This window comes from Botrytis fragariae (assembly GCF_013461495.1).
Source record: "Botrytis fragariae strain BVB16 chromosome Unknown tig00000223, whole genome shotgun sequence".
Lineage (NCBI taxonomy): Eukaryota > Fungi > Ascomycota > Leotiomycetes > Helotiales > Sclerotiniaceae > Botrytis > Botrytis fragariae.
Window position 1 is genome coordinate 923,715 of NW_023501001.1, and position 27,753 is coordinate 951,467.

The following is a 27,753-nucleotide window of genomic DNA, read 5'->3' on the forward strand; positions in this document are numbered from 1 at the left end:
CTCTAGCTAAGAGGTAAACTCGCTCCTCTCGCCCAATCCAGATATAAAATCAATATCACAAATCCTTGTTGCACATATGTCTGGTGCATCTCTAACCCAAACCGAAAGCTGCCTACCTGGTATCGATGTACAATCTATGCACAAGAAGGAGCAGAGGAAACGGACTATCTGATGGCTTCAGGTACCTAGCAGGTGCAACAGATAGATACCCAGTCGTACCAGAGTTCCAATAGAACTAAAACATCTTCTTGAAGAAGTAGGTATACATTACCCATCACAACCTATCTGGATACAACCATTTGTTTGGTTTGGCAAATGGATCTCCATTTACATGACACAACAATAGCTACTATCTACTGGGTATATCTCCCATTGACTTGTGTGAAATTAACGACCAGTGGGGTCATGTAGTAAGTACTCTGTATACACACAGCACAGAGCGCTTCATGCTTCAAATCTCCTGGTCTCCAACGTTGGCCCCCAAAGCTGTCTTCACACTCTCATTCGTTCAACCGATAAACGCGCCCGCCAGATAATGCCCAATGCAAACTTCTCTGTTAGAAACTTAAATTGATGAGACAAGCACGAACGAATAGCTTCAACAGGTACGAAAGTGCACCGATATGACATGAGCAATAATATTGTAAATATTGAATTATATACCTGCCTAGCTAGATAGTACGTATTGAAACGGCCTATTAGATGAAATATCAACCCCTCTCTGAGAAGATTTTGCCCAATACAATACAATCACAACCATTAAGGGGTAAAGACATTTTCCATTGATTTTTATCACCAACTTGGGTACTTTTTCATTGTTCCATTTCCTAAACAATATTTCCCGATTGAATTTCTCTTCAACCGCGCCTCCACGTTCTTATTACAGTAGTAGCTGCCATAGCGCCAAACCCAAACGACTGTCCCGCTTTCACTTTGTCCCTCCACCAAATCCCATAATCCTCGACGACAAGTGAACTATCTACTTTATTCGATCTCCTGATTATTTCGTCTACTTTGAATAATCATCCATAATAGGGGCTGAAGGAATATCTACCAAACACCTGTTCACTCACTCATTATCGTTGCTTTCGATTTCTTGCTCATACGCTCGTGCAGACAGCACCTTTTTCAAGCGCCAACTGGGAAAACCGTCCCCAGAACTTTGCGCGATTCTGAGAATTCATTTCATCTCGACATCAGTCAATACTTCTAGCTTCTAGGCCATCATTACAAAATGTCAGACGGTATTGGTTCGGTGCGCACATTGAAGAGAAAGAATGTGAAAGGTCTAGCATTGAATGCACCCCCACCTCGTGCTGCGGCACCATCCGAGAGTGATATACAGATTCCTGGTGGAGCTAGCAGTGAAAGTAGCAGACAGACCGCACAACTAGAGATTGGAATCGAATACAAGTTGGACTTGAAGAGGGAGGATTTAGAAGTTCTGAAAGACCTCGGCCATGGAAATGGAGGAACTGTCAGCAAAGTCAGACATATGGCTACAGGCACGGTCATGGCGAGAAAGGTATGCTGGCACAAACTCTCGAGGACTCAAATTGTAAACAATCGCTTATGCAAACACAGGTTATACATGTCGAAGCCAAAAAGGAAATGCGTCGTCGAATCGTTCGAGAATTACAAATTATGTACGACTGTAATTCGGAATACATCGTCAACTTTTATGGTGCATTTTTGAGCGATAACAACGATGTCATCATGTGTATGGAATATATGGATGTTGGGTATGGTTACTAGTAGAAAACTCCATGACTAGGATGCTGAAGCTAACTTCTTGTCAGATCTTTGGATAGAATCTCGACACATTTCGGTCCTGTTCGAGTCGATGTACTTGGAAAAATCGCAGAAGCTACCCTCGGAGGTCTCACATATCTTTACATCAAACATCATATCATGCATCGAGATATTAAGCCATCCAATATCCTGGTGAACTCGAAGGGTCAGATTAAGCTGTGTGATTTCGGTGTTTCAGGAGAATTGGTCAATTCAGTCGCAGACACCTTCGTTGGAACATCTACATATATGGCCCCAGAGAGAATTCAAGGACAAAAATACACTGTAAAGTCTGATGTGTGGAGTTTTGGTCTCGCTATTATGGAGCTCGCAATTGGAAAGTTTCCATTCGATGCTAGTGAGCACTTATCTGATGGAGATGGAGCTCCATCGGGCATCCTTGACCTTCTTCAACAAATTGTTTATGAGCCTGCGCCAAGGCTACCCAAGAGCGAAGCTTTCCCTCAAATTCTTGAAGACATGATCCAGAAATGCATGTCTAAGACTCCAGAAGAGAGGCCAACCCCTCAAGAGCTTTATGTGAGTTGCATTTCCTAGCATCAATGTTGAGGTTCTATATACTAATGATTAATAGGAACGTGAGCCTTTCGTCCAAGCTGCCAAGCGAACCCCCGTGGATCTTCGTGAGTGGGCCGTCAGTATGTTAGAAAGAGACAACCGCAAGTCACATCTTGCACCTCAATTATCACCAGCTAGTAGAGATGTCCTACGTGGCGATGATTCACCTAATGCTTCGCAAACGCCTACATCAGGAGATATCCCCATTAAAAATGCCGATCCACGATCCTCGGTAACCTCTCCGCAATACAACGAAAACCATAACCCAAGATCTCGCTCTCCTACTAAGAATGGTAGTATTTCAGGTCGAGGAGGTGTAGCTTTCCATCCTGGTCTACCTATAAGAGGCAGCACCACCAACTCGATACCAAAACTTGCAGCACTGAACGCACCTGACCCACATGAGGGCAATGGTCCCTCTAGCGCAAATACACCCAATTTTACCACCACAACCCTTCCAATGCGTCCAGCCCCAGCAGGTCCCTTACCACCGCCACCCAGAAAGCATTCCGAAGATAACAGCCATAAAGAAAGCCGACGTCAGGCAACGTTTGGCAATGGCCTATACGGCTCAGGCTATGCAGCCCAGGGTTCATAATTCTAATCTCATCATAATGCATTGATATATTTGCACAATTTTCTCATATCATTATGGAGCGAAGAGCGTCTTTTCGGAGTGTCGCATTTCTCAAATGTGCAGCAAATTGATACAACAAGATTCTGGCCGGATCCAGCAAGCAGATACGTCGCCAAATCAGACATATATCTTGTCTATGGATGTGGAAAATCTTCTCTATAGCAAGTAGGGATTTGTTAATGTAGTGTAGGTAGCTTGCTTTGTCTTCCGCGTGTTTAAATAGTAGGGGCAATGTAGAGAGGAAGGGAGGAAGCGATGCATGAAATTACAAAAGAAAGCGAAACATAGGAATAGGAATATAGTTAAATACTGTGGTACACAGGCTCTTGGGACGTTGTTACAAAGCGTTTTATCATATCACTTGGAAGAATCTACTTTTTATCTGTATCTGGCTTGGCCTTATTTGATAATGCGTGCTTGATAGCGAGGAGCTGATAAACCTAGTTTGATGCTTGAGACCTTGGAAGTAAGACGAGCTTAATTGATATGAATAGGTAGGTACCTAGTTGTTTTGATCAAAAGTATTTACATAATTAGTTGTCCTGTGGTTGGTTGTAGATGTGGTTTTACTGATAGTGGACATGTCTCATATGATGACAATGATTCGATAGCAATCACCCTGTATACTTTTAACATTAGCATCCTACAGACGTAGATGGGTGAGCGTAAGACTCGCGATACCATCAATATTACAATACAGTGACTTGAAAGCTGTGCAATACGCCATGAAAGGAATCAGAGTGATGGTGAAGCGCTAGTAATATATACGTGGGCGAGGTGGGGTTCCTGACCCCACTTACCCCCGCCACTTCTATCTTTGGCCGATGTCGATATACCCATCCTTGATCTCACAGATTTTTGGTGTAAGACCTTATATACGATGAGTATTCATTCTAAGCTTTTCTCATCATTAGTTAGAATAGCGCCTAAATTTGTTGTTGGAAGAAGATTTTGTTCTGTGAGGAATCTTGGAACGGAGACGCGGGGTAAAGGTTTTTTGAGCATAGGTGCGAGGGTTGATAATAAAAGATCTTTCGGTATGACGACACGGGTATTGGATGGAGTTGGAGGGGGGGAAGGGGAATGGGAAGGAAAGAGAGTGAGAAAATTTGCTCCTTTGGGGGGTGAGGGGATGAGTAGGGAGGGGGAGGAGGGTGTAAGAAAGTTGAGAGGAATCATTTTTGATATGGATGGGACTTTGTGGTGAGTTTTTCCTTTCTTACACTGGGTTTTTTGTTTGATATTTGAGGCTCTGGGGTAGAGGATATTTCTGGTTGAAAGACTGCTTTTTTGAAAAGGGGGAAAGATGGGGGAGATCAACTTTTGCTCTTGTTTGAAGTTTCAAAATGAGTGAAATTGGATAGGAGATGATGATTTCTTTTGTTTTCACCTCTGTAGGGTGCTTCTCTTGTTGGTATTGGTGTCTACAGTTCGGAAAATAATTGGATAGAAGATTGAAATTTAGAAAGGCAGTTTGCTGGGTAACAAGACTTGATATCTTTATCAATGTGTTGCAAAATTGCCATTTCACCAATGAGTAGTCACTCATGATGTTTGTTGACACTGTCCAATGTCAGAATCGAGAATAGAGGTATTCACTTAGAATAGCACTCTCACTCACATGCTTCTCGTATATTCATACTCATCCATCAAACTGTTCACCTTTTTTTCAAATGTTACGGTGCTAATTTCTTCAACAGTGAACCTCAGACCTATATGTATGTACCAGATAACAAGCTCTCCTTCGTATTTCACCATACTAAAGAGCTAAACCATCCCTCCATTCTTGTTTGTTCCTAATCCCACCATAGGTTCGGCCAGATGCGTAGTGCTCTAGGAATAGACAAGTCTATCGATATCCTAGACCACATCTATTCTCTCCCTGTATCCGACCAAGAAGCGGCACATGAAAAAATCCGAGCCATAGAACGGGAAGCAATGTTAACTCAAGTTCCTCAACCCGGTATTTCTCCTCCCCTCTCCTCCACCAACATTCTAAAATACTAATCAACCCCCCAATCCCAGGCCTCCAAACCCTCTTCACCTACCTCTCCACCCTTACTCCCACCCTCCCTCTCGCAATCCTCACCCGCAACCATCCACCCCCCGTCCACCATCTCCTCACAACCCACCTCCCCAAACCCCCTTCTCCCCCATCATCACCCGCGAATTCCGACCTCCGAAGCCTCATCCCGCTGGAATTCTCCACATCGCAAAAGAATGGAATGTGGATCCCAAAGATACGATTATGGTGGGCGATTCGATCGATGATATGAAAGCTGGGTTTGCAGCCGGAGCGGCAACGGTTTTGTTGGGGAATAGTGTTAATGAGGAGTTGTGGGAACATGAGTGTACGGATTTAGTGGTGAAGAGGTTGGATGAGTTGGTGGAGGTGTTGAAGGGGGGTTTGTGGGGAGGGTGGAACGGTAGATGAGAATGCTGGAAAGGTAGTTTGGGTGTTGGAATAGGAGGGAGATTTTACATAAGTATCATCATGGTAGATTTGTAAACCGGAGTCTCCATTCGAAATACGCATAGAAGAATTTTGATTGAGCTTTTCACAGGAATTTCCCTCTTACTTTTGTTCAAAGATGCAATTGAATAAGTTCGAAGGAATTTTCGCTTCTTCACATTCAAACATATACGTCATGTATGGAGGTGTCTTAGAACGTGAAATAAAAACTCTCAAAACTCGAAGTTCCACTCTGCATCGACCAATCTCTTATACTAAACATCTCAACCCCTAAATACATCACCAATTCTCACTCTATCCTTGATTCCTACCCCTATTCATAAGCACCACTCCCCTTCTCATCCGCAGCCAACGCTGTCAAATTCGTATTCCCCGTCTTAATCAACGTCTTTTCCTTCGGAATTCCCTCCACAACCTCCTCACTTAACCCCAAGGTATCCATCACCACCTGTTTTGGCGTCAACGCCAACCATTGCGCTACACTAATATCGCTAAAGACAGGTTGTTGCAACACTTCTAGAAACACTACGTCTTCCGTTCCCGTGTTTTCAATATAGTGACTGTTACTCGCGGGTATATATCCCACATCTCCAGCCGTGTAATCGAAGGTTCGGGAACTGCTGGGAGCGGCATAGATGGTGATGCGTGCGGATCCGGAGAGGAAGTAATTCCACTCGTCGGATGTGAGATGCCAGTGCATTTCGCGCATGGCACCGGGTTGGATGGTGACGAGGGCAGCTGCAAAGTTGGAGGCGATGGGGAAGGTAGTTGTGTCGATTATTTTTACGGAACCGCCGGGGACGGTGTAGGGAGCTTGTTGTGAGAAGTGGTAGGTGTAGGAATCTTTTTGGGGAAGGGGACCGGCAGCACTGGTTTGATTTTGAGTGGAAATGTTGGCGGGGGCGGGGGTGCCGTTGAAGATGTATAGTTGATCTGAGGGGAGATTGTCAAAGGAGGAGACCGGAGTCTGGAAATTTTTGGAAAGCACAGATTTGGGATTGCGAAGAAACATTTCGGAGACGAGGACTAGATTGGGGGTTAGTTATTGCTATTTTATAAGTGCTCAGGTGCATCTAAGGACCTGAGACGGTTTCAAATGGAAAGTTGAATCTCTCCAGATTGGCTCGGATATCGAAAAGCGGGACCTTAAAAAGAAATGATTATACTTACAAGTGCCATCTTCCGAAAAGTCTCCCTCGTCGAAAATCAATAGGAATTCACAACCCTCGTCCAGCGCTTGAATGGAATGTGGAACCCCAGCTGGAAAGAACCATACGTCCCCTGCGCTGATATCATCGATGAAGCTTTCACCCTTCTCGTTGACAGCAGATAATCTTACGCTTCCTTTCAGCATCAACGACCACTCATTTGCTGTGTGCCAATGCAACTCTCGGTATGCCCCTGGTGCGAGACGCATATCAACACCAGCCATTTCAGTCGCGGAAGGTAGTTGACCAGTGTTTTGCTGTCTGGCCCATCCTGATTTCTTACCACTGCCTAACCTATTACGAGATAAACTCATTGGCCATTGTGCTTGTGGTACATCACCACTGTCTGTTCCTGGCGGAGCAAAAAGATCAGGATTTAACTTCTGATATTCGTAAGTTTCTACAATAATGTTAGATTTGCATCGATTTCATGGTGCTTCTTTCAACTCACGTGGTCCAGGGTCTGTTTGGCCTGTTGACCCTCGAATAGGTTGTGCATTTGGAACGCTATTGAAATCCAAATATAAACCTAGATCTGCATCTGCCTCCTGACCATTGACCATTGGCGCGTTCGAAACGATGGCAGAATCTCCTCCAGACACAGGAGATGGTTTTGCAGCTTCGCCTAGTAATGATTCATCGCCATAGAGTGATCCGGTGGCGGCAGTAACTGTAGGTACCGGTGCTGATACACCACCGACAGCTACTGACTGTTCGCCATAGCTCAACTGAGGCCTAGGTGCAGGAGCTGAAAGAACTACTGGAAGAAGTCCAGCCGCCACAATTGAACCAAGGAGGCGAGTTATTGGATGCATTGTGAACAGATGTTTTATTGTCCTCTGTCTGCTCAGAAGGAAGACGAAGAGATGTTCTCTGTATTTATATATTTCTTGAAAGTAACAATGAGATCAACTTCGTCATATGAGGATGCTACAAATATCTACCAACATGAGCCATGGCCAAATTGTCAGAAACATTATAGGTAGCTAGTTCACAGGGTGCATGGGAACGGTAGCATCTACACCAGTCAACTTCCGGAATCCCGATGAGGAAACCTGCAGAGAAGCATTTCGTATGCACTCCAAGTACATATGAAGATTAACTAATCAATCAATGGCGTTGAGGTGTGGTCATATTTACCCGTCTCTAGTGCGTTAGTCGTAAAAATACGCCGATTACCTTGGCAGTACCAAGAAAGCATGACAGTACATAAATGATAAATCTCGAGAGGCTTTCACGTGAAATCCAGAAGGGAGTAGGAAATCTTCAGAAGTTTCATCTGCCGAACCGCCACTAGACGCTATAGATTTCCGGTTAATCTCTTAGTTCTAGTAGTGATGAATCATGATCACATATATCTAGTTTCTGTCCAAACATCCGACTAGAAGAACGCTTGCTCGACTGTTCCCCACGAATACCACAGGGTTACTAAGACTAAGAAAGTTAAGCTTTCAGTGCCGGGCTACCGCAGTGCCGATCAGTAAAATTCATAACACTCGAAGCATGAAGATAAAAACGATGAAGATCATCACTCGGGGATATTCCGTTAATTTCGGGATGAAGAAGAAATGTTGTGTATACACTGTATACGATATATGCGAGATGCAGTATGCCTCGCTGACCTCAATACCTTCCTACAATGGTAACAGCTTCGTAATGAGTACCCCGCGAATATGACGACCAGGACCAGTGCAGGTACGAAAGCGTATAGAGAAGCAATCTGATTACGCTGCTTAAAAAACGTGGAGAGTAATCGCCTGCAGGACTTGGCATTCTTGAGTCGGGTTGTTGGTTTCACAAGCTTTGATTATGATTAGAAAGAGTTCTAGGAAGAATCAACGAAACTACACGGAGTACCAAATCGCGAACTACTTACTGGGCTCCCGATGTAAAGGTCATTCGCTTCAGAGTTATCTCCAAGATCTATCAGTGTTGCCAATATTCATGGTACCCGAGGGAGGATTACGCGTAACGAAGAGATTGCTATAAGTATACTTTGAACCTATTCGTTGAGAGATTTACGATTGAAAGAAACATGGTGTAACTGATAGGAGAGTTGTTGAAGAAATTCGCGTATCATGCCAAGGATTCATCCACCTGATCAACGTGCCCATCAATTTTATGCATGCACGATGCACAATGCTGGGATAACCTCATATTTACCCGTTTGGACAAACGTCGTAATTCATGTTATGACGACTACATTTGTTCTTGGGCAATCGAACCGCAATAAATTGAACGTTGCACGACAACTACAAGATCACTTCCCAAATGTATTATGACGATTCAATGCAAGATGAGTCCGAAATCCCAAGCTTCTTCCGAGCTTCAAGGCCTGACATTCCGAGATCTTTTTCTGACAGAATTCTTATTGTGTTAAAATCCACAACACTATCGTATGAACTTGAGGGTATCTTGCAATCCAATCCAACTCCAGTGGCCGAGATGAATCAGGCCTCTCCCATTAACTCCACCACCATAAATTCATCAAATATACTTTGCACTTCCTCTAAAACTAGTCCAATACACTTCTAACCTCTTCTTCATAATTGGCAGCTTCGTCGAGTACTGGTGCAATACTAGGGTTTTCGCGCCCCCTCCAATTCTTACGTCCCTGCAAATCTTTCGATCCGTCTGGCTTGCCATTCTTCATTCTCTCTACTTTGCGAATGGCATCTTCTAAGCCCCTAAATTCAATCGTATTAGTCCGTTGTTCTCATAATCCAAATCTACCTACCTGGGTCCCGATGCCTTGGTGACGTAGCCTTGTCTTTCCAGCTCATCTGCTAACTCTACTTGATGATTATCGAGGAGTGAAGTATTGGGCACTACGATGAGGGGTACGTCAATTCGGAGTGCATCCAGAATTGTTCCCGAACCTATAGCATCTCAACATCAGTCACTTTTCCAATGTAACGTAGTCGTTTGAGAATCTACTAACCTGCGTGTGAAATCACTACACCTTCTGAACTCTCGCCTGTGCCATAAAATCCTCCCCTTTTACATTGTCGCATTTCGTGCCCTAAACCGTTACGGTCAAAATCGAACACTTCGATCTCGAGTCCAGATCCCTTTCCCACTGGTATGTTGTTTTTCCAGTACTCAGCATCGGGTCCAGCTTGTACCCTTAGTTTCGTGTATCCTTCCTGAGCCAGTGCCTGTAAAGTATGTAATGCGAACACTTCCTCGATGAGCTCTTTAAAAGTCGCAGTCGCGCCGACTGTAACGAAAGCGACCTTTGGCGGTGCGCCTCCTGGAGCTAACTCCATGACTGGATGACGGGAATAACAATGAGCTAATGGATTGAGCTCCCTGTTAAGTCTGGATTTTTGCCAATACAATTAAAAGTAATTTACTGGATATTGGACATTTCTGTTCTAATAATCATGACTCCCGGATTAATTGATTGATCTGCTTCGGTGCTTGGAGATTATCCGAAGTACGATCTAGGTGGGATGATAAACCACTAGTCTTTGATAGGCTAGAGCCAAATTGTTTATTTCGGGACGATTTCCATCTGGAGATTCAACATTTAGAAGAATCATCCCCAATCACCACAATGGCCACGGCCTTACAAAGTCTGCGTATGACAGCGCGATGCTGCTCATGCAGAAATATCACCTCTAGGTACACCAATAAGTCAATCGCCCAACGGAGGTTATTTTCAATCACATCAAGACAATATAAAATCGATCCGAAATTTAAGGAACTCCAGGAAAACGAACCAGACGAGGATGAATTCATGGAAGAGATTGACGAACTGTTTGAAAATGCGGGTGCTCGACATGCAAATAATCTACCATCTTATGGATTTGACGAGGGTGTGAAGAAGAAGTTGAAGCCTACCTTTCTAAATATGGGAGATCCAGAACCGTTTGATGAGGACGACAGAGAGGATGATCACGATGATATCACGACTTTGGCGCATATGGAATTGGAACAGGTTAGAGAGATTAGACATTATAATAGGTTGGCAGCTTGGGAAATGCCAATGTTGAGCAGTGAGTTCATTTCACATTCACATGAAGGAACAAACCAGGAACATAATTTTTATCTAACGAGTAATATATAGAATTGGCAAAACCATTCGTACCGCCTTCAGCTGAAACTCCTTTACGATTCAGATACACTTCATACATGGGCGAGCAACATCCAGCAGAGAAGAAAGTCGTTATGGAATTTTGTCCTGCAGATATGCCAGGATTAACAGAAGTCCAAACGGACAAGCTTAGAAAATTGGTTGGGCCAAGACTCAACCCAGAAACGGACATTGTCAAGATGAGTTGTGAAATGTACCCATCACAGGCCCAAAACAAGAGATATCTTGGTGATATGGTGGATTCATTATTGGCAGAAGCAAAGGTATGTGATGTAATATTGTTGAGATGCTCAGGAACTAATATAAACAGACTGGCGATACTTTCGAAGATATTCCATTAGACACACGCCATCACGTTTTCAAAGTGAAGCCCAGATTCCCTGTAGAATGGAGATTAACAAAAGAGAGGAAGCAAGAACTGGCAGACTATCGCCAAAAGATGGTGGAGACAGACTTGAATCGAGAACACATTGGTCAACTTGTGGATGGAGTTGAAACAATTCGACACAGACTGGCTAATCCAATAGCTAAAGAACCGGTTCCTGAAACTGTTGCAGCTGGCGGAAGGATAATCGGGAACAAAAAGGTTGGTGTCAAGAGGATAGTATAAAAGTTACTGCAAAATATGTAAGATATTGTATGTACAATTCAAGCCATCTAATAAATTGGAGGGGCTACTCTAGTTGATTTTGACATGTAGGGGATAAAGCAAGTGATACCAACGGTTTATAGCCTAATGTAGGCGTCGTCCGTACATCGGGTCGAACAATTTGTATTTCCGACTCGGAGCAATTGTAAAATATTAAAATGTGATATATACGGAAGTAGAATGTTTTCCGAGCTGCATAGCACATGTGAAATTATAGATACAGTTGTAAGACATTGTATTGCCCCGACCCCGCTGATCTTTACGGCCGGATAAGGCAACCTGCCTCGGTTTAGATACCTAATGGAGAGAAGCACCAAGAGCTTCGAACTATAACAATTAGCCACTTGGTCAACTTGCTTCTATTTTATAATTGCTCTCCATAACTTTGAAATCAATCAGAAATTTGGATTATCATCAAACATTTGAGTTCTTCAACAGTTCTTCAATCAAGGTCGACCATAAAAATACTCTCGCAGGGTCCTTGGTCATAGAATAAACAATGTCGTCTATTAAGATAGCTCCATTCGAGCCTAGCTCACTCGAATCCATTCCCACCACAGTTAAGCTCCTACGAACTACCTTTCGTTCACAAAAAACGAAACCACTTGAATACCGTCTGAAGCAACTTCGCAAGCTCTACTGGGCCATTGTCGATAATAGTGATGCTCTTATCGAAGCAGAGAAGAGCGATCTCGGAAAACCCGCTTTCGAAACTGTTCTTACGGAAACAGAATGGATGAAGAATGATATTGTATTTGTCTGCAAGAACTTAAAGAAATGGATGAAGGACGAAGCTGCTCCAGATATGGCCCTCCAAAATACCCTATTTAGCCCTAGGATTCGCAAGGAACCTTTGGGCACGGCTTTGGTCATCGGTGCATTCAACTTCCCAGTTCAATTGGCTTTGGGTCCATTTGTTGGAGCTATCGCTGCAGGGTGTACAGCTGTGTTAAAGCCCTCTGAGCAGTCACCTAAGACTGCTATGATTTTGAAGAAGATTGTTGAAGAAAGTCTCGATCCAGAGGCATACACGGTGGTCAATGGAGCTGTTCCCGAGACGACAGCTCTGTTGAACGAGAAATGGGATAAAATCTTCTATACCGGCGGCGAAACAGTGGGAACCATTATTGCGAAGAAGGCTGCGGAAACCTTGACACCAGTTGCTTTGGAGCTTGGTGGTAGAAACCCAGCTATCATATCAAAGAATGCGGATCCTAATCTCGCGGCCAGAAGATTATTATGGGGTAAGATTCTTAATGCTGGACAGGTTTGCATTGGCCAAAACTATGTCATGGTAGAAAAGGAAATTCTGGATGCTTTTATCGAGCAACTTGGAATTGCCTATAAAGAATTCTTTCCAAATGGCGCCAAAGCAAGTCCCGATTATGGCCGAATTGTCAACAACAGACAATTTTTACGAATCAAAAAGATGCTTGATAACACTGGCGGAAAGATCCTGCTTGGCGGGGAATTGGATGAAGCCGAAAATTTCATCGCGCCAACTGTGGTTTTGGTTGACAGTCCAAACGATTCAATGTTGGTGGATGAATCTTTCGGTCCATTGATTCCTATTCTACCAGTCGATAGTCTTGATGAAGCTATCAATATCGCTCACGATATTCACTCAACTCCATTGGGTTTCTATCCATTTGGAACAAAAGAAGAAACTGATAAGAGTATGTATAATTTTCACATTGTATTTGGCACATTATTTGTGCATCTAAGAGATGTTTCCTAGACTATGCTCTCTTATCTTGACCAGAGATTTGGACGACAAGTGACATGATATTCGACCCCACACATAGATAGTTCTTTGTTTGCAGAAATCTCATCTTTGCAACCTCTATCTATGTCAATATTCATGAAGAACAATGTCAAGTGACAGACTTTCATATAACTACTATACGCAACTTAACCATCCTCTAAAGTACCCCACTAACATCTCAACCAGTGCTCGGCAGCATCACATCTGGCGGTGCTACTGTCAACGACGCTTTCTTCCACGGCTCAATACAAACTCTTCCATTTGGAGGAGTAGGAACTAGTGGAACCGGCTCTTATAGAGGCGAGCAATCCTTCCTCGCCTTCACCCATCTCCGTTCTGTTGTCACGACCCCTAGCTGGATCGAAAAAATGCTCAATGTTCGCTACCCACCATATACCGATGCCAAACTTGCCCAATTCCTCAAATCCAGTAGGCAGAAACCAAATTTCGATAGGGAAGGTAATGAGGTTAGAGGATTGAGCTATTGGCTGGGCTTTGTGACAAGTCTTGGTGGTGAGGGAGTTAAGAGTGTGCTTGTTAGGTGGGCAGTTCTCGCTTTCGTTACTTATGGATCGAAGAAAGTCTGGGATTTGAAATTTGGTAGCGGGTTGCCTTCTTACCTGAAATGATTTGATTTTCTCTACTTGAGAATCCTGTTTGATTGACTCACGGAGAACGGAACGAGTGGTCACTTTGCTTTACTTTGTCTCCTTTTAGCACCTTCGTTTCTGCTTAAGAGCAAGTAGCTTAGCAATTTCAATTTCACATGATCATTTCACACTCAACCACGAACATTTTACGAACCCATCATTGGTGGCCTCGGAGATTGAAAAGGTAATGTGATTTTCATCTTCAATGTGAATGTTGCATATCGCAATCTCTTGGAGATTCTTGGTAGTTACGTTTGTTGTCGGGAAGATGCAGGTAAACAAGACGAGCCAAGGGGCCTTACGAGAACCGGAACGGTCTAGAGGTCAAAATTGATGTTTTGTTGCATATCGAAATTTCTTGGGATTTAAGTTTTTTCTTTGTTTTGCGTGGGGGTTTTATCGCCAAGCTGTGGTTTTTTTTCCTTTGCCTGGGCAGGGCGATTGTGTCTGTGTGTTTGACTCGCGTCAAAGGATTAATATTTTCAATTATTTCATCAAAATCAGATTTTGCTGTAACATTTTATGTATTTGTAAAATCAATGTTCAATTAGATGGACATCGGGTTAAGTATTTAACAATCTATATGAGGTTATCCATCTATCAGTTTTACCAACATACCAAAACCAAAATGTAGTACAACAACACTAACCTGATGCCAAGAGAAACCGGAACATCAACGCCAAGATCCATCATTGCGCAACGTATGCTTGCAGATTCCGGATGGTTACGGATGCGGGCGCTGATATCCGAGTCACACTAATGAAACCGCATTCGTGTCACCGAGTAGAAATTCTCGGGCGAGTGGAATAGAGATAGGGAGATATAAGGAGATATAAGGAATCGGGAGGAATAGGGGAGTTGGGGAAGAGGGAGAAAGTGTTTTGTTGCACGTCGAACGATAAGTGAAGGGCTGGGCGAGAATAGATCGTGAGTTTAAGGGGAGGAGATGAGGGTCAGTGTGCTGGGCGAGGTTGTGAGGAGGAGTCTTGTTTTTCGAGTCGGAAGGATATGGGAGATTTGATGGGGTGTTCTAGGTTTCTCTTCATAGGGTAATGTGTTCGTCTCGTTATTGGTTTGTTGCTTCGTTCTAGATTTCGATATTTAGGGTGCGTATGTGTTGATAAGAAGTTCTTGATCAGGAAGTCCTGTGAGGAAGCGGAGAACCGCGAAAGAGGGGCGTCGAATTCAAAAGATGGCATTGGAGATTTGGAAATGGGGGCATCAGAAGCTGACGAGAGACTGTCTTTCAGATGATATCGTTATTCGAAAAGTTACTATGCAAAGGAGCCATGCTCCAAATCTGGTTCGAAATCAATTTTTGGGAAGAAAGATGCTTGTTCATGTACTCAAGCTGTCTATTTTGGCGGAAAATAGCTGATGGTTTCAGTACAGCTGTAACTGAGGAAAAGCTTCCAAAGTATATCGGAATAGTGAGTTCTTGTGGATGCAATTTCTCTTCACTTCCCATATGCTTTCTTGTATAAAGCCTTTGAGTAGATGAGATCCCATCGAATTTGATATGTCGCTGAATCTGGGTTTCTATCAGAGACCGATTGGCTCATCTCCAAAGACATGAGATGATGAATGCTATATGTAAGTTTATATGAAAATGAGAACGTCTCCTACGCTTCTCTAGCGTGCTATTAAAGCTTGACCAGCCCATGTCGACTGCAATCGTTCATGTTCTGGGAATTTGCTGGACTGGAAGAATACAGAAACCAAAGGATGTTCCTCAAAGAGAGGTCGGGAGTGGTGCCATAAAGTTAAATCAATGCTTTTTACATAAATAAATATGAGGAGTGTGACCAATGGGTGACGACATAACGAGTCTAGAAGTGGTCATTTGGAAGAAGAAGATGATGCGGGGTATGAGTGAATATCAACTTAGAAATCGAGGGGTGATTGAACATGCTTCAATCCTTCTCATAATCCCAATCTTCTACGAACTCTAACCACCGCCCATACTCTAAATTTGTTTGGATCTTGATCATTAAGCTGCATTAATGAGCATATTCATCGACGTCTCCAGGTATTTATTGATGTTCCACTGTACACTGTCTTCTACATATTTCGATGTTTTTCAAGTACCTTGAGATCTTTTGCAGTGTTTTAAGGTCTTTTATGGTCCTTTGCAGCCAGACTCATCCATTCGCAGCTAAAGTCATTTGAACTCTGCAATCACTATCAAAACATGCCTAATGTACTTGGTGCGGGACTTCGATGGCTCAGAGGGGAGAAAGGGAAATATTTCAAGGAGCCTATAGAAGCTTGCGTAGGGCCAGATGTAATCGAGAGCAGGTACGCATCTTGATTTAGTCCAAAATCACTTGACTCTATGTGGATAAACAAAAATCGATAGACCTATCTTGTTGGCTTCTTCGCTACCCATCTATACTTTCGCTGACAATTTATTTGCAGGAGGTTACATCAAATGGCTCGAAATATGGGATTGGAGAGCGACAGTGAAGAGGAACGTCTCAATAACCGTACCGTCAAGTCAGAAAGACGCCGCGAGAGAGTCAAACATCGTCCCCCTCCAGAAAAATATAGCCCAGAGGGTCCTTCTAGAAGTGGTACATTGATTGATTATGGTAAGACGGGTGGATATCAGAGGTCAATATGGCTCAAGGAAGGAGATCATTCATCCGACTCAGATAGACTGCCTAAGCATGACTCCCCTCTGGTGAAAAATACAAGGAATAGCTCTGATTACCCAAATACCAATCTGGGACCAAGCGGAAAACCATGGGGTCAACAAAGTTCTTTTTCAGAGTCAGCTCCCGATGACTATTTAATACCCTACAAAAGTTCTGGAGACTTGCATGTGGGAAGTCCAAAAGAAGCTGCTGAATTATCGACATCGGCCGATTCCTCTGAATATGTGCCTCGCGTAGATAGAAGTGCACACGAGAGAAATAATCGGCGAGGGCCTCTATATCTCAACCACCGACCACCGTCGCCTCAGTTAAAGTTTGACCCTGTGCGAGACGCTGCTGCACAAAACGATGTAATATCTCGTCGTCATTCAAATCATGAAGCACCTATCCCATCTCGCGCCATTCCTACAAGAAAGCCTGTACCACATTCCTATTTGCAGCATCCATCAATAGCAAGAAAGGAAGCCAGAGACTTAAATTCTAAACGCCTAGCAGAACTAGCAATAATCAATCGTCGTAATGAGGAAGAGATTCTTCGACAGCGAAGAGAAAGGAAACTTTTGAATGCCACACAAGAGAATGAAGAATCAGATGAAGATTACTACGAAGATACGCCCAGAGGACGACTTCAATATGAAGAGGATAAGAGACTCTTCAAGAACTACCAAGCACGTCAAAGAGAATGCAAACTACTACCTCCCCCGTTACCTCCGAAACTACCCCTAAGCCCCAACCAACACTCAAGCCCACCATCCAGATCCGCCACATTACCCCCTGAGTTTGCGATTCCATTTCGACCTTCATCGCTAATGGAGGACGACAAACCCTACAATTCCTGGCCCGGCCATATGAAACCCCCTCCAGATCTTCGTAAGAGTACAGATATGCCTCCACCACGACGCAATACCGTCTCCTCCAGCACATGGGAAAACAACCCTAGAGCTCCACCCTACCCCGTCACTCCCCACAATTATCATCTCAAGGGATATAATAATCAAAACGATGTTCAAAAACGTGCGGTTCATGATGCTTTTAAAGATATGATGCTACATGGAAATGAAAGAATCGCAGGCCCTACTCCTCCTACTTTCCGGAGTTCGTACCCTGATGCAGTAGAGTTATCGGGTGTTAGTCCAGAGATGCAGAGGGATGGGATGAAGAGACATACAACTGGTGCAAATGAGGTACTTGGTGACAGATCACGAACACCTGCATTTGCGGTAAGAATAGACATGGATGTATTCCATCCTGCCACAATTCAGGAGACTGAAGAGGAACGTGCAGGCGGCGGTAGATTGGGTGTTGAGCGAATGGAGTTAGATGGTGAAAGTAGACGAACGGAGGAAATTAGAGATCGAAGAAGAGAGAGAGTCCCGGAAATTCATGTTCAGCGTCCTACTCCAAGTGCAAGTCTACGGGAACCACATGATGTGAATATCGGGAGGACGAGAAGGAGTGCGGAGGTTGAGCGGTTGGCAGCGCCGAGATCGGAGCATGGAGAGCGCAGGAAGCATGAAAAGCATAGAAAGCATGAGAAACATTAGGAAATTATAGATGGTGGATGCTTTTTCCAAGGATTAGATGGGGAATGGGAGAAAAGGAAGTGGTAGAGAAGAAAATTATGATTATGGCTGTGAAAAGGTAGGTGAGTTGAACTTGCGCGTATTGGATTCATGGGCTGGCCTTTCATTGAACATTGAACATGGGAATTGGATTCGGCGTAGATAGTATCTCAACAATATTGCCTTCGGGTGTCAAAAAATAGGTAGCATAGGTAAATACATAGTTCAAGCTTTTCAACATCAGGGATAAACACGGCAACGGGTAGCGTTCATATGTTATGTTCAGATGTTGAGAATTTTCACACAGTCCACAACACTCAGAATGACACGTAGAGACAAGTTCAATAAGCGCAGTAAGTTGAATCATCGATGAAGACTTAGTCTGAGATGACTCAAGGGGGTGTGCTCTTCCACAAAGAGAGGCCTGTGTTAAGAAAGCCGACTGGAGAAGTCAGCAATAGTTCAACTCGACGATAGGTTCGGTAGTTAGCAATGAAAGTACAGATTCATGGAATGACTTCAAAGTCAAGGTACGAATACGAACACACTTGTGCCACATCTATTCATTCCTCGCAGTATTTGATCTCATTTAGAAGAAGCCAGACAATGAGACCATACCACCTGAAGTCCAATCCTCAATTGAAGTCCCTAGAGAAGAAACACTTGAAGATATACGCTGGAACCCCGTTTCGCTTTATAAAATATCTTGGCACTTATAATCTATGAAATATACTACAATCTCATTTAGATTGTTCGGAGAGGGGGGCCGCAACTGAGCTTTTGGAAAAGAGAGGTTAGAAATATAGTTTTGAAAATCGCTCATTAGTTAATCAAATACTTCAGAGAACTCACAGTTATTCTCTAGTGTAGTATAAGCTGATCAACGGGTAGTAGCGGGGATGAGGAGGGTATTTGCAGAATCAATAGGATTTATGTAAAGCAACCAAATATGATCTATGATATCGTTATTCCTTCAAGACAGCTTTTACTGCAGTTATCTTTTGAGAAGAGAGAGTATATAGCATATGATGAGAAGCAAAAAAGAGATTGGGATACATAGAAACTTCGAGTCCAGGCGAAGAACGAGGATTCAATATACCATCGATACATCTCCATCCCCCACAAAACAGAACCCAAGACGGCAGATCACCAATCAACTCATGCATTCCATCAATCCACGCACACTCAAAACAATCCATATCTCAATCTCCTCCCTCCTCATCAAATACTCTCCTCGCCATCGAAACTCGCGACTCTCTCAACAAGTGCATCACCTCCAGCTATGCGCCTTCTACCACTCTCCAAATCCACCATCCTAATCGCATTCCTATCCGCTGGTACTTCTGAGTCTCGATTCCCATCTGTATTTCCAAGAACACGCAAAAATAGACCGCGAATAGCAGACACGATTCGATTCAAGGAAGTCTCGATCCAACACCCAATAATCCACAGGTCGTCTCTGAATTTCGGGAGAAGTAGGCTGGCTAGGAGCTTGATTTGAAGTGGAATGTTAGCGCTGATACTCAGTAGATATGAAGGATGAGTGAACAATAGAAGTCCTAGAATTCAGAGAATTCCCAGTGATGACTTATAAGTCGCTCATGCATACACGTGCATGCGCTTACCAAAATCGTAAGCAGGATGAGAAGAAATACCAAACTAGCTCCCTGAATAGTATTGAAATATGGGTTCATGATGACGTATACTTGTGTGGTGTTGTTGATCGACTAATTCTGTTTCGCGAAGTTTTCGAATCGAAGGTTTCTTTAAGATGTGTGGGTTGTACTTGATTCTGCGCCTGTGCATTTTATCTACATGCTGATCTATATGCACACTATCTACCTATCCAGGTACCTCAATTTTTATCCATAGAAAGCAGGATAGCTAGGCCGGAAATGAGAAAGGAAAAAGATCCTGCTATTTTTTCCGCTCCTCGATACTAGTATTCTTTGAATACATAAAAACTTCATAGGAAGTAAGGAATATTTCACTGCGGCTACACACAAGGCTGAATATGAGTCACAATTATCAGATAAAAATATACAATCTATCTATCGCGCCAACTCTGTTATTTTTTATAGGTATCTAGTTTAAAATTCAGATATTAACAATGATGGATAACTAGTAACTTGTAAAAAATCTCGCTTCGAAGAAACCCCCTTCGAAGCGAAAAATTGTGGTTCAGGGATAAACAACTCTGTGCATGCTTATGAAACTGATATTTCACACATCTAGATAGCTATTTATTTACATTCTAATAAATATCATACGAGCAAGGAGAATTCTATCAATAGCAAAACTTGAGTAAACCCAAAAAATTGATGATAATTCACCATTCTTTATGCATCAAACATCTCAGAACCTTTATAACACGCATGAATGAGTAGCATACAATGGAACAGACTACACAAATAACAAAGAATCATATAAAATCTCACACAGCTCGATTTAAATCCCTACTATTTCTCAAGATCCAAGTATGACTCAGAAATCAAGAGACAGAAGTTCGTGTTGGTCTTGCTGTGTTGAAATTATTAGTATGATAAGATAGTGAATTGTCGCAGTGATTACACGAACCTATGTAGAAATTCAGATATCCAAGTGAAGATTTTGAAGACTTTGAAGAATCTTGGAGAAGACGTGTAGAATTGGGTATCTAGTAATATAGAATACGCTCTTCCAAGAAGCAAAGCCGACCTTACAATTTCCGGTTTGATCATGATCATTACTGTTATATTGTACCCAATAAATACTCTTATCCCTCATCTAGTAACAACACATATATCTTATCTTTTAACAGCAGAGAAATCTCCATCCAGATTCAAAGTCACTAGTCACAGACTTCTCACGATCTTCTTCTCTTTTCACTTTGATGTTATTCTCAAGCCCAGTAGGTACTAGAAGGAGTATAACCCCAAGTATATCCAAGAGTACACATACCTATCATGAACCACTCCTACGATTACCCACAACGCAAAACTCGCACATTTTCTTATTGGAAACACAGCTTCGACTTTCAAGGTTGTGCAGATTAGTCTTCCTGATTGTGGAGATCTTCTAGTTTTCCGTTTTCGAGAAAAATTATTATCCTTAATACTTACTTCTAGAAAGCTATTAATACAAGGACACATAATCGTGTACACAGAGTCTACAACGTACAACACCCCTTCCAATAACCAAAAATCCCCAACAGAGTTGAAACCACACATTACCTACTACTTAGTAGTTAGCCCTCCACCACACCCCCAAATTCAAAATCAAAAGCAAGTCCCCTCTCCCATCACAAGTCCAGAAATACATCATACACAATACAGAACACCTACCATCTAGACATCAACAATTTGACAATTGCCTATCTATAATTCTACCCGAAGTTCGGAACTGCAAAGTTTAAGTTTCCACGCTAGCTCTTTCGTGTGTGTGACTGTGATGGATCTCTTGGTATTGCGATCTAATTCTCACTTCCACTTTTCTCTTTTACGATCTTTGAATATAGAAGGAAAGAGGGTTGGGTGTAACAAGGCAAGTCGGGGGTAAGAAACAAAGGTAACACGCAAGCGAGCAAGCAAGCAAACAGACCAGCAGGCAAAATGTTCAAGCAAACAAGACACATCTATAACAGGTAAGGAATGCAATCAAGAAAGTAAGCAATAGAAAGTGTAGTTTTAACAATGATATATTGTTTAAGAGAGTATCTATAAGTCTAAAAGTTTTCCCAACGCTATCATTACATCCATCCAGATATCCAACTCCATGTCATTAAATTTAACCCATCCCAGTCTATAATATCCTCTCCAATGCATGCATATATTCATTCATTCGCGAATCTCATCACACCTCAAATTTATTGAGGAGCGACAATGACACCTCTGTATCTCATCTTTCCATCCTCGAGTTTCTTCATGGCCTCTTGGATACCCTCCTCAGTCATTGGGAATTGCTCAATGATTGGCTTGATCTCGTGTTGAGCGGCGAAAGCAACCATATCTCTGTGAACTTGTCTGGCAGCGACCAAGGAACCTTGGATCTTGAACTCGTTCATGATGATTGGCATGTATGGGATCTTCATGTCTTCGAAAGAAACAGTCAATGGGTAGACAGTTGCTTGAGGAGCCATGATATCCATGAATTGATGCCAGTTTGGTTGGAAAGAGGTGGTGACGATCAAGTGATCAATTGGGGCGGAAACCTTGAGCTCAGAGACACCCTTGGTAGCGACGAATTCGGTGGCACCGAGGGAGAGAGCCTCCTCCTTCTTGGCATCGGTGGAAGAGAAGACAACGACTTCACATCCCATCTTGGCGGCGAATTGGATGGCCAAGTGACCGAGTCCTCCAATACCGATTATACCAACACGCTCATTTGGCTTGACACCACCGTTGAAAGAACGGAGAGCATTGTAGACGGTAGCACCTCCGCACATGAGAGGAGCAGCGTACTCGCGGGGAAGGTTATCAGGGAGCTTGTAAAGGTATCCGGCATCCCAGACAGCGTGGGTTCCCATGGATGCTTGGTCCAAGTTGGCTTGTCCGTACATGACACGGTCGGCACAGAGGGTCTCGTGACCAGTAAGACATTGCTTGCAGTCGTTGCAAGAGCCGTGTTGGTAACCCCATCCGACAGAATCACCCTTCTTGATGTTCTTAACAGCAGATCCAATTTCCTATTGCATTATTAGTGATTGATTCATAAAATGATATTTTCCGGTCACGTCTAGAAGGAAGGTGGAAAATGAACAGTGGCCATTGCGTTATGCGATGGTTCCGCTCAAAATTCTCAAATCCCGCTAGGCGAGTGGAAAAGGCGGGAAGATAAGGAGTACCCACAGCTGCAACACCAGCACCTTCGTGGCCTAGAGCCATATCGGCATGTCTGTAATGCTCATCGGTACCGCAAAGACCCTATAAAATCTGATGTCAGTGGTATGTTCGGAGAATATTTCATGCAGCTAAGAATCATGATTCGTTTGTTGCATATGCGAGCAACTTTGGGAATGGTGGATTGTTGCATTTGGAATTGCATTGAGATGGGATAGAGAGGGATCATTTCTTACCGAGTGAGTGATCTTGACCAAGACATCGTTGGGACCGATCTCTCTGGTGGTGGTAGCCTTAACGATCTTTCCCTCCTTGGAACCCTTGAAGACAGTGAAATCAACCATTTTGATAGATGTAGTATTAAATGTAAAAGATTTAAGAGGTAGTATTAATTATTGATTGCGTGTTGATTGAGTAGTGAGTCTTGAAGATGTGAAGAGTTGATTGTTGATTGAAGTGATGATAGTATTGATGATGATGATGATGATGATGACGATGATGTTGTTGTTGATGATAGAAAAGAAGAATATAAAAAACGAGTTCAACCCTCATGTATATATACCAAAATCATCGAGTTGCCATCGACCCCAGACCCAGTGAATATTTCGTACCATCATGCAAATATTCTCAGCAAAACTCCAAACTCCGAAAACCATGACATATTTTCGCATGTTTACGATCCACTCCATAGGGCCAAAGTCAAAAGAGAATAATTCGTAAGTCGTCTCCGAAACTACATGTCTTTCCCTTCTAGGAAGGAATCCGGTGAGGAGTGGTCTTCCATTTTGTTCTACACTGCAAAAACTTGATAAATGCCCCGGTTAAGATTTCGATGGTGATCGGATATCGCGAAAAAAGAATTTGATAGCGGCGGGAGCTTGGAATCTTTGGAATCTACCGGAACTCAAAACGGCATGACGTCGGAGGAAAGATGGAGTACCCTTGTTGGAGCGAGAGAATCAAAGGACTAACTCCGATGAACCCAATGCGGTTGTCAAATTAATCAATGGCCCAAGGGATTTGAACGCAGCCAAAGCATGAAAAGGGTTCACAGTTGGTTCGGAGATATCGATGATTGGATGATTTTCACACCCAGATAGAGTGGGAGTTTCAAAGACCGGAGCTGTTAATATTGATACTTAATGCTTATTCAGCCTTATCCTATTACATAGATTGGAGATTCGGACTTTGGCATCTAACTGTTTCTATCTTAGGAGCTCTTTTCGGCAATAACGACGATTGGTTCCGATGAGACTTGGCGATGGCATTTATGCATGGTTCCATGCTTCACACATTTGGATTGCAATATGAAAAGGTCAGGAGCTGGTGGAGTTGACTGTTTGGATCAATTTGATCAATTTGATCAATTTGGTATACCAAGTCCCACGTACCGGAGACGCATGCATTAAGAATGTGTTGTGATAAGATGATACGTTGTTAACCGAAATATTATCTCCGAATCCCAATCTGTCTCCGGAGCTTCTGGAGTCCAGAACAAGCAAATAAATTGAAGAGCTTCAACCCAGCCAACCCAACCCGTGCAATTGATCTTTCCCTTTAGATCGTACGAGTCTTTTCATTTGTCTTGTTGAACAGTTGGTCCCGGTAACTTATTTTCGTCTTACCTCGGCTTTCTTCAATATTCATCTTTCTCGATGTTTCGTACAGAGTATACATACATACCTACATACATACCTACAGTACAGTACACGCACGCATGGCATTTTGACCCTGACTCGTATTTTGATCTTATTTGATTTCTTCTATATTAATTATATTTTCATGTTGTGCTCATTAGACTTAAGACTCGTTTGCCTATCTCTCCCCCGACATATGCACTACTTTCACCTTCGTCTTCCTCATCCACCTCAACGGCAGCTCCATATGCTTTGTTGACCATATCTTCGTCAACCCTCAGTCCTTCTTCCACCAACAGTTGAATGACTCCCTTTATTCTTGCAATCTCCCTCCTCGTGTCGGGAATAATTTCGTCGTTTTGACTTGAATATGCTGCGTTGCTAACACTTTCCTCGATTCTTGTGATTGAGGTTTCTCCTTCCTTTACTTCAACCGTCTTGCATATCCAGATGTATCCATTGACTCCCAGAATGACATCTACCTTTCCACCGTTGTGTGCTGTATCGATAGTCCAAACTTGTCTTCTAGCCCGAACCACACCTCCACCTCCACCAGTTCCACTAACAGCCATGAAGACACCATTCCTCAGCTTTCCATATTTTAAACTTCTCGTATGCAAACTGGCACTTCCATCTTGATATAATTGTTGGACTTCGGCAACTAGTAAATCTCCCTCCGAAAAAAAAGTTCGTATTTGAAGTTCATCGGTTTCCGTTCTCTTTCTTTGAATTCCTCCTGGAAGATTAATTGCGGACAATGGTAAATTGGCAAGAACCGGAGCTCCAATATCAACACGCCACCTCTTACTTTGTACTTCTATAATTCGTCCCACAACAAGATCACCGATTTCCGGGGTATAGCGGGCGCGTAATGGTCGAACTGAGAGAAGTTTATTCGTTTTTTGAACTGTACCTGCGACGGTTCCTATAATTTCTGTACTTGCAGGAGCGACATATGTGCCATGACCTCTGAGGAGATTGTTAGCTATGCTTTATAGTTGAATATACCACAGAGAGTAAGAAATGTTTGTACCTCATCCATTGAGGATCATCTGTGATTACTTCACCAGGAGTAACAATATTTTGATGCTTGGTCCGTTTGGACAGTTGCATATCAAGATCCCCTTCTATATCAACACCTCCATCATCAGAATGATCAGACTCATCCTCAGTGTGATAGGGTACCGCAGCAGAAACTGGTGCGATAATAGTAATTGCCATGATGTAAATAGACAATTTGCGATCTTTTTCTTGATATGCTTCACGAGGCTGTGGATATTGATACCTCCAAACCAATCCAAGCTTCTAAACTTCCAAAGAAACTCGTTTTTTCTTAGCGAGACCCTTTGCAGAGCCAATTTTAGCCAAGGCTGAAAGTCTTGATTTTGAGAAGGCTTGGTCTGCGGTTAAATGGTTCCCTAAATGATAGCACCAATCAAAGCGATTATTTTTCGTGGAATCCGAAGGGAAAACCACTTCTTTTTGATGGAGGATCAACAATTACATCATCACTCAGCATATGTCAAAGCCATCCATCCAATACCTGATGCGATGTGATCACGATTCATACCAAGGAGAAGAAATGTTGCTCTTCAGTTGTAACAATATTCGTAAGTATCAAATGCTCTGTAGTTCTCTCTTTCAATCTTTTTACCATACACACACACACAATTCATAACAACCATTTAAATTCTTCAAAGATCTGTGAATCGTAACTTGACAATTATTTCATTCGTTCATTGTCATACTGACGCACTGTTTTGCTTTTTTGGACCTTCCAGCAAATGAACCGGAATCCATGGAAAGTGCATAATCGATTTTCATCAACATGCCGGAGTTCAATGCATTCAAAGACGAGGAGATAAAAGAGAGCGAACATCATAATCATTCACATGGACATCATGATGAAGAATCAACTACACAATTACAGAATTTAGAAGAGAGGAGGAATACACAAGATGAATTAAACGCAAACACGCCACACCTTCAACCGCCGGAATCATCAACACACAATCTTCAAACACCAAGTGAAAATTCATCGCCTTCACAAACATTTGGGTTGAGAGAACCATTACCTCCTTTACATACACCACATCGAAGGAGGAAAACGATATTATGGGTTGGACTTATTATCGTAACACTTGACCTGGCTTGTCTGCCGATTACATATTACTATGCCTTGAGTTTTGGAACAAACATAGAGTTACAAGATAGTAAGGCCTATTTCCTTCACCCTACAAAATGTTCCACCAGTTCTAATCGTATACAATTAGTCTTCGCTATCATAACAAGTGTATATGGAATGATCAGTTTCGCACATTATGGTTTCCGATCCCTGAAACTCTTCCGTGCCAAAACGGCGCCGAGATGGAGACCAGTAGGATGGACTAAATGGGGAATGGTAAGCTACACAAGTCATTCCTTGGGTTTGACATGTTGCTAACAAATCTTCCAGCTTGAATTCCTCCACATCAACTTCATGATCGCTATCACCTTCGTAGAACTCGAACTTATTATAGGAACTATTCCACACCACCCATGGGTGCGCTTATGTGCTATGCCTTCCCCTACGATATGTTATTGGTTTGGGTTCATGTTCATATACTCTGCGGTTCAAACAATGCGAAAGAAGCCACTGCCATTCAACATGTCATCGACAGAGAAGGGAATGCTTTGGCGTCCAGCGTTATTGGCCATCATCGAGGATGCTGGTGGAGTTGAAGGCCAAGGAGGAGTCGTATATCGAAGCAATGTATTGAGACGATACGAAGTCAGCCCCATATTTCGACGTATGATGATGGTTCTAACGTGGTTTTGGGGTATTGGACTCGTATGCATTGCCATTATATCAACAGTCATCATAATGACTTTACCCGAGAATATTGGTTTCGGAGTCGGATGGGGATTGCCATATTGTTTCGGTTTCGTTTGGGTTTGCATCACTATGGCTTTTGTGAAGACGCAATTGCGAAAAGAGAAAAGACATTGGGAGACGAAAGAAGCCGGAGAAGGTCAGGCTGTTGCGGAGTATGCTTGAGCGAGCCATCAAGCGGATATCACTTGTATAGTATTGTTATTGTAGATACCACTGTGCGATTCATAGAACATATATTTTTTTCATCCTTTATCCTCTCAGTACAACTTTTCTTGTGACATCATCGTATTCCGAGTGAGTAGAATTCCGAAACTCCCAAACGCCATGCCTCATTTATAAGATTCTCGGTCCCAT

The 27,753-nt window shown here is 42.8% G+C and overlaps 10 protein-coding genes across 10 annotated transcripts; 5 read left to right on the forward strand and 5 right to left on the reverse strand.

Annotated features, from left to right (window-relative positions):
- Window positions 1-1,234: 1,234 nt before the first annotated feature.
- Window positions 1,235-2,968, forward strand: Bfra_011029 (putative dual specificity protein kinase fuz7 protein; the record flags this gene model as incomplete). Its single annotated transcript, XM_037341358.1, has 4 exons — window positions 1,235-1,525; window positions 1,585-1,742; window positions 1,800-2,331; window positions 2,387-2,968. The coding sequence occupies 4 exons, from the start codon at window positions 1,235-1,237 to the stop codon at window positions 2,966-2,968; spliced, it is 1,563 nt and encodes a 520-aa protein (XP_037188777.1).
- Window positions 2,969-3,887: 919 nt separating this feature from the next.
- Window positions 3,888-5,441, forward strand: Bfra_011030 (putative had superfamily protein; the record flags this gene model as incomplete). Its single annotated transcript, XM_037341359.1, has 4 exons — window positions 3,888-4,210; window positions 4,708-4,725; window positions 4,819-4,947; window positions 5,033-5,441. The coding sequence occupies 4 exons, from the start codon at window positions 3,888-3,890 to the stop codon at window positions 5,439-5,441; spliced, it is 879 nt and encodes a 292-aa protein (XP_037188778.1).
- Window positions 5,442-5,793: 352 nt separating this feature from the next.
- On the reverse strand, window positions 5,794-7,503 carry Bfra_011031 (putative oxalate decarboxylase protein; the record flags this gene model as incomplete). The annotated part of the gene is made up of 3 exons (XM_037341360.1): window positions 5,794-6,506; window positions 6,651-7,088; window positions 7,140-7,503. The coding sequence occupies 3 exons, from the start codon at window positions 7,501-7,503 to the stop codon at window positions 5,794-5,796; spliced, it is 1,515 nt and encodes a 504-aa protein (XP_037188779.1).
- Window positions 7,504-9,203: 1,700 nt separating this feature from the next.
- On the reverse strand, window positions 9,204-9,957 carry Bfra_011032 (putative glycosyltransferase family protein; the record flags this gene model as incomplete). The annotated part of the gene is made up of 3 exons (XM_037341361.1): window positions 9,204-9,375; window positions 9,426-9,567; window positions 9,630-9,957. The coding sequence occupies 3 exons, from the start codon at window positions 9,955-9,957 to the stop codon at window positions 9,204-9,206; spliced, it is 642 nt and encodes a 213-aa protein (XP_037188780.1).
- Window positions 9,958-10,247: 290 nt separating this feature from the next.
- On the forward strand, window positions 10,248-13,830 carry Bfra_011033 (putative aldehyde dehydrogenase protein; the record flags this gene model as incomplete). The annotated part of the gene is made up of 5 exons (XM_037341362.1): window positions 10,248-10,689; window positions 10,761-11,050; window positions 11,098-11,373; window positions 11,951-13,112; window positions 13,388-13,830. The coding sequence occupies 5 exons, from the start codon at window positions 10,248-10,250 to the stop codon at window positions 13,828-13,830; spliced, it is 2,613 nt and encodes an 870-aa protein (XP_037188781.1).
- A 2,212-nt stretch (window positions 13,831-16,042) lies between these two features.
- Window positions 16,043-18,052, forward strand: Bfra_011034 (uncharacterized protein; the record flags this gene model as incomplete). Its single annotated transcript, XM_037341363.1, has 2 exons — window positions 16,043-16,149; window positions 16,270-18,052. 2 exons carry the CDS (start codon window positions 16,043-16,045, stop codon window positions 18,050-18,052), a joined length of 1,890 nt encoding a protein of 629 aa, XP_037188782.1.
- Window positions 18,053-19,291: 1,239 nt separating this feature from the next.
- Bfra_011035 (uncharacterized protein) lies at window positions 19,292-19,764 on the reverse strand (the record flags this gene model as incomplete). Its single annotated transcript, XM_037341364.1, has 2 exons — window positions 19,292-19,561; window positions 19,696-19,764. The coding sequence occupies 2 exons, from the start codon at window positions 19,762-19,764 to the stop codon at window positions 19,292-19,294; spliced, it is 339 nt and encodes a 112-aa protein (XP_037188783.1).
- A 1,972-nt stretch (window positions 19,765-21,736) lies between these two features.
- Window positions 21,737-23,386, reverse strand: Bfra_011036 (putative nadp-dependent alcohol dehydrogenase protein). The gene is made up of 3 exons (XM_037341365.1): window positions 23,124-23,386; window positions 22,897-22,971; window positions 21,737-22,733 (listed from the first exon to the last, which is right to left on the reverse strand). Exons 1-3 carry the CDS (start codon window positions 23,229-23,231, stop codon window positions 21,915-21,917), a joined length of 1,002 nt encoding a protein of 333 aa, XP_037188784.1. The 5' UTR covers window positions 23,232-23,386; the 3' UTR covers window positions 21,737-21,914.
- A 1,281-nt stretch (window positions 23,387-24,667) lies between these two features.
- Window positions 24,668-25,745, reverse strand: Bfra_011037 (putative exosome complex exonuclease rrp4 protein; the record flags this gene model as incomplete). The annotated part of the gene is made up of 2 exons (XM_037341366.1): window positions 24,668-25,493; window positions 25,558-25,745. 2 exons carry the CDS (start codon window positions 25,743-25,745, stop codon window positions 24,668-24,670), a joined length of 1,014 nt encoding a protein of 337 aa, XP_037188785.1.
- Window positions 25,746-26,206: 461 nt separating this feature from the next.
- On the forward strand, window positions 26,207-27,561 carry Bfra_011038 (uncharacterized protein; the record flags this gene model as incomplete). Its single annotated transcript, XM_037341367.1, has 3 exons — window positions 26,207-26,737; window positions 26,798-26,925; window positions 26,980-27,561. Exons 1-3 carry the CDS (start codon window positions 26,353-26,355, stop codon window positions 27,559-27,561), a joined length of 1,095 nt encoding a protein of 364 aa, XP_037188786.1. The 5' UTR covers window positions 26,207-26,352.
- Window positions 27,562-27,753: the final 192 nt, after the last annotated feature.

Bases quoted from the DNA above. Each gene is read 5' to 3' on its own strand.
- Bfra_011036 (XM_037341365.1), bottom strand. From the start codon at position 23,231: ATGGTTGATTTCACTGTCTTCAAGGGTTCCAAGGAGGGAAAGATCGTT. The intron at 22,972-23,123 runs GTAAGAAATGAT...CAGATTTTATAG, and splicing joins TGGTCAAGATCACTCACTCG to GGTCTTTGCGGTACCGATGA. The intron at 22,734-22,896 runs GTGGGTACTCCT...ATAATGCAATAG, and splicing joins AAGGTGCTGGTGTTGCAGCT to GAAATTGGATCTGCTGTTAA.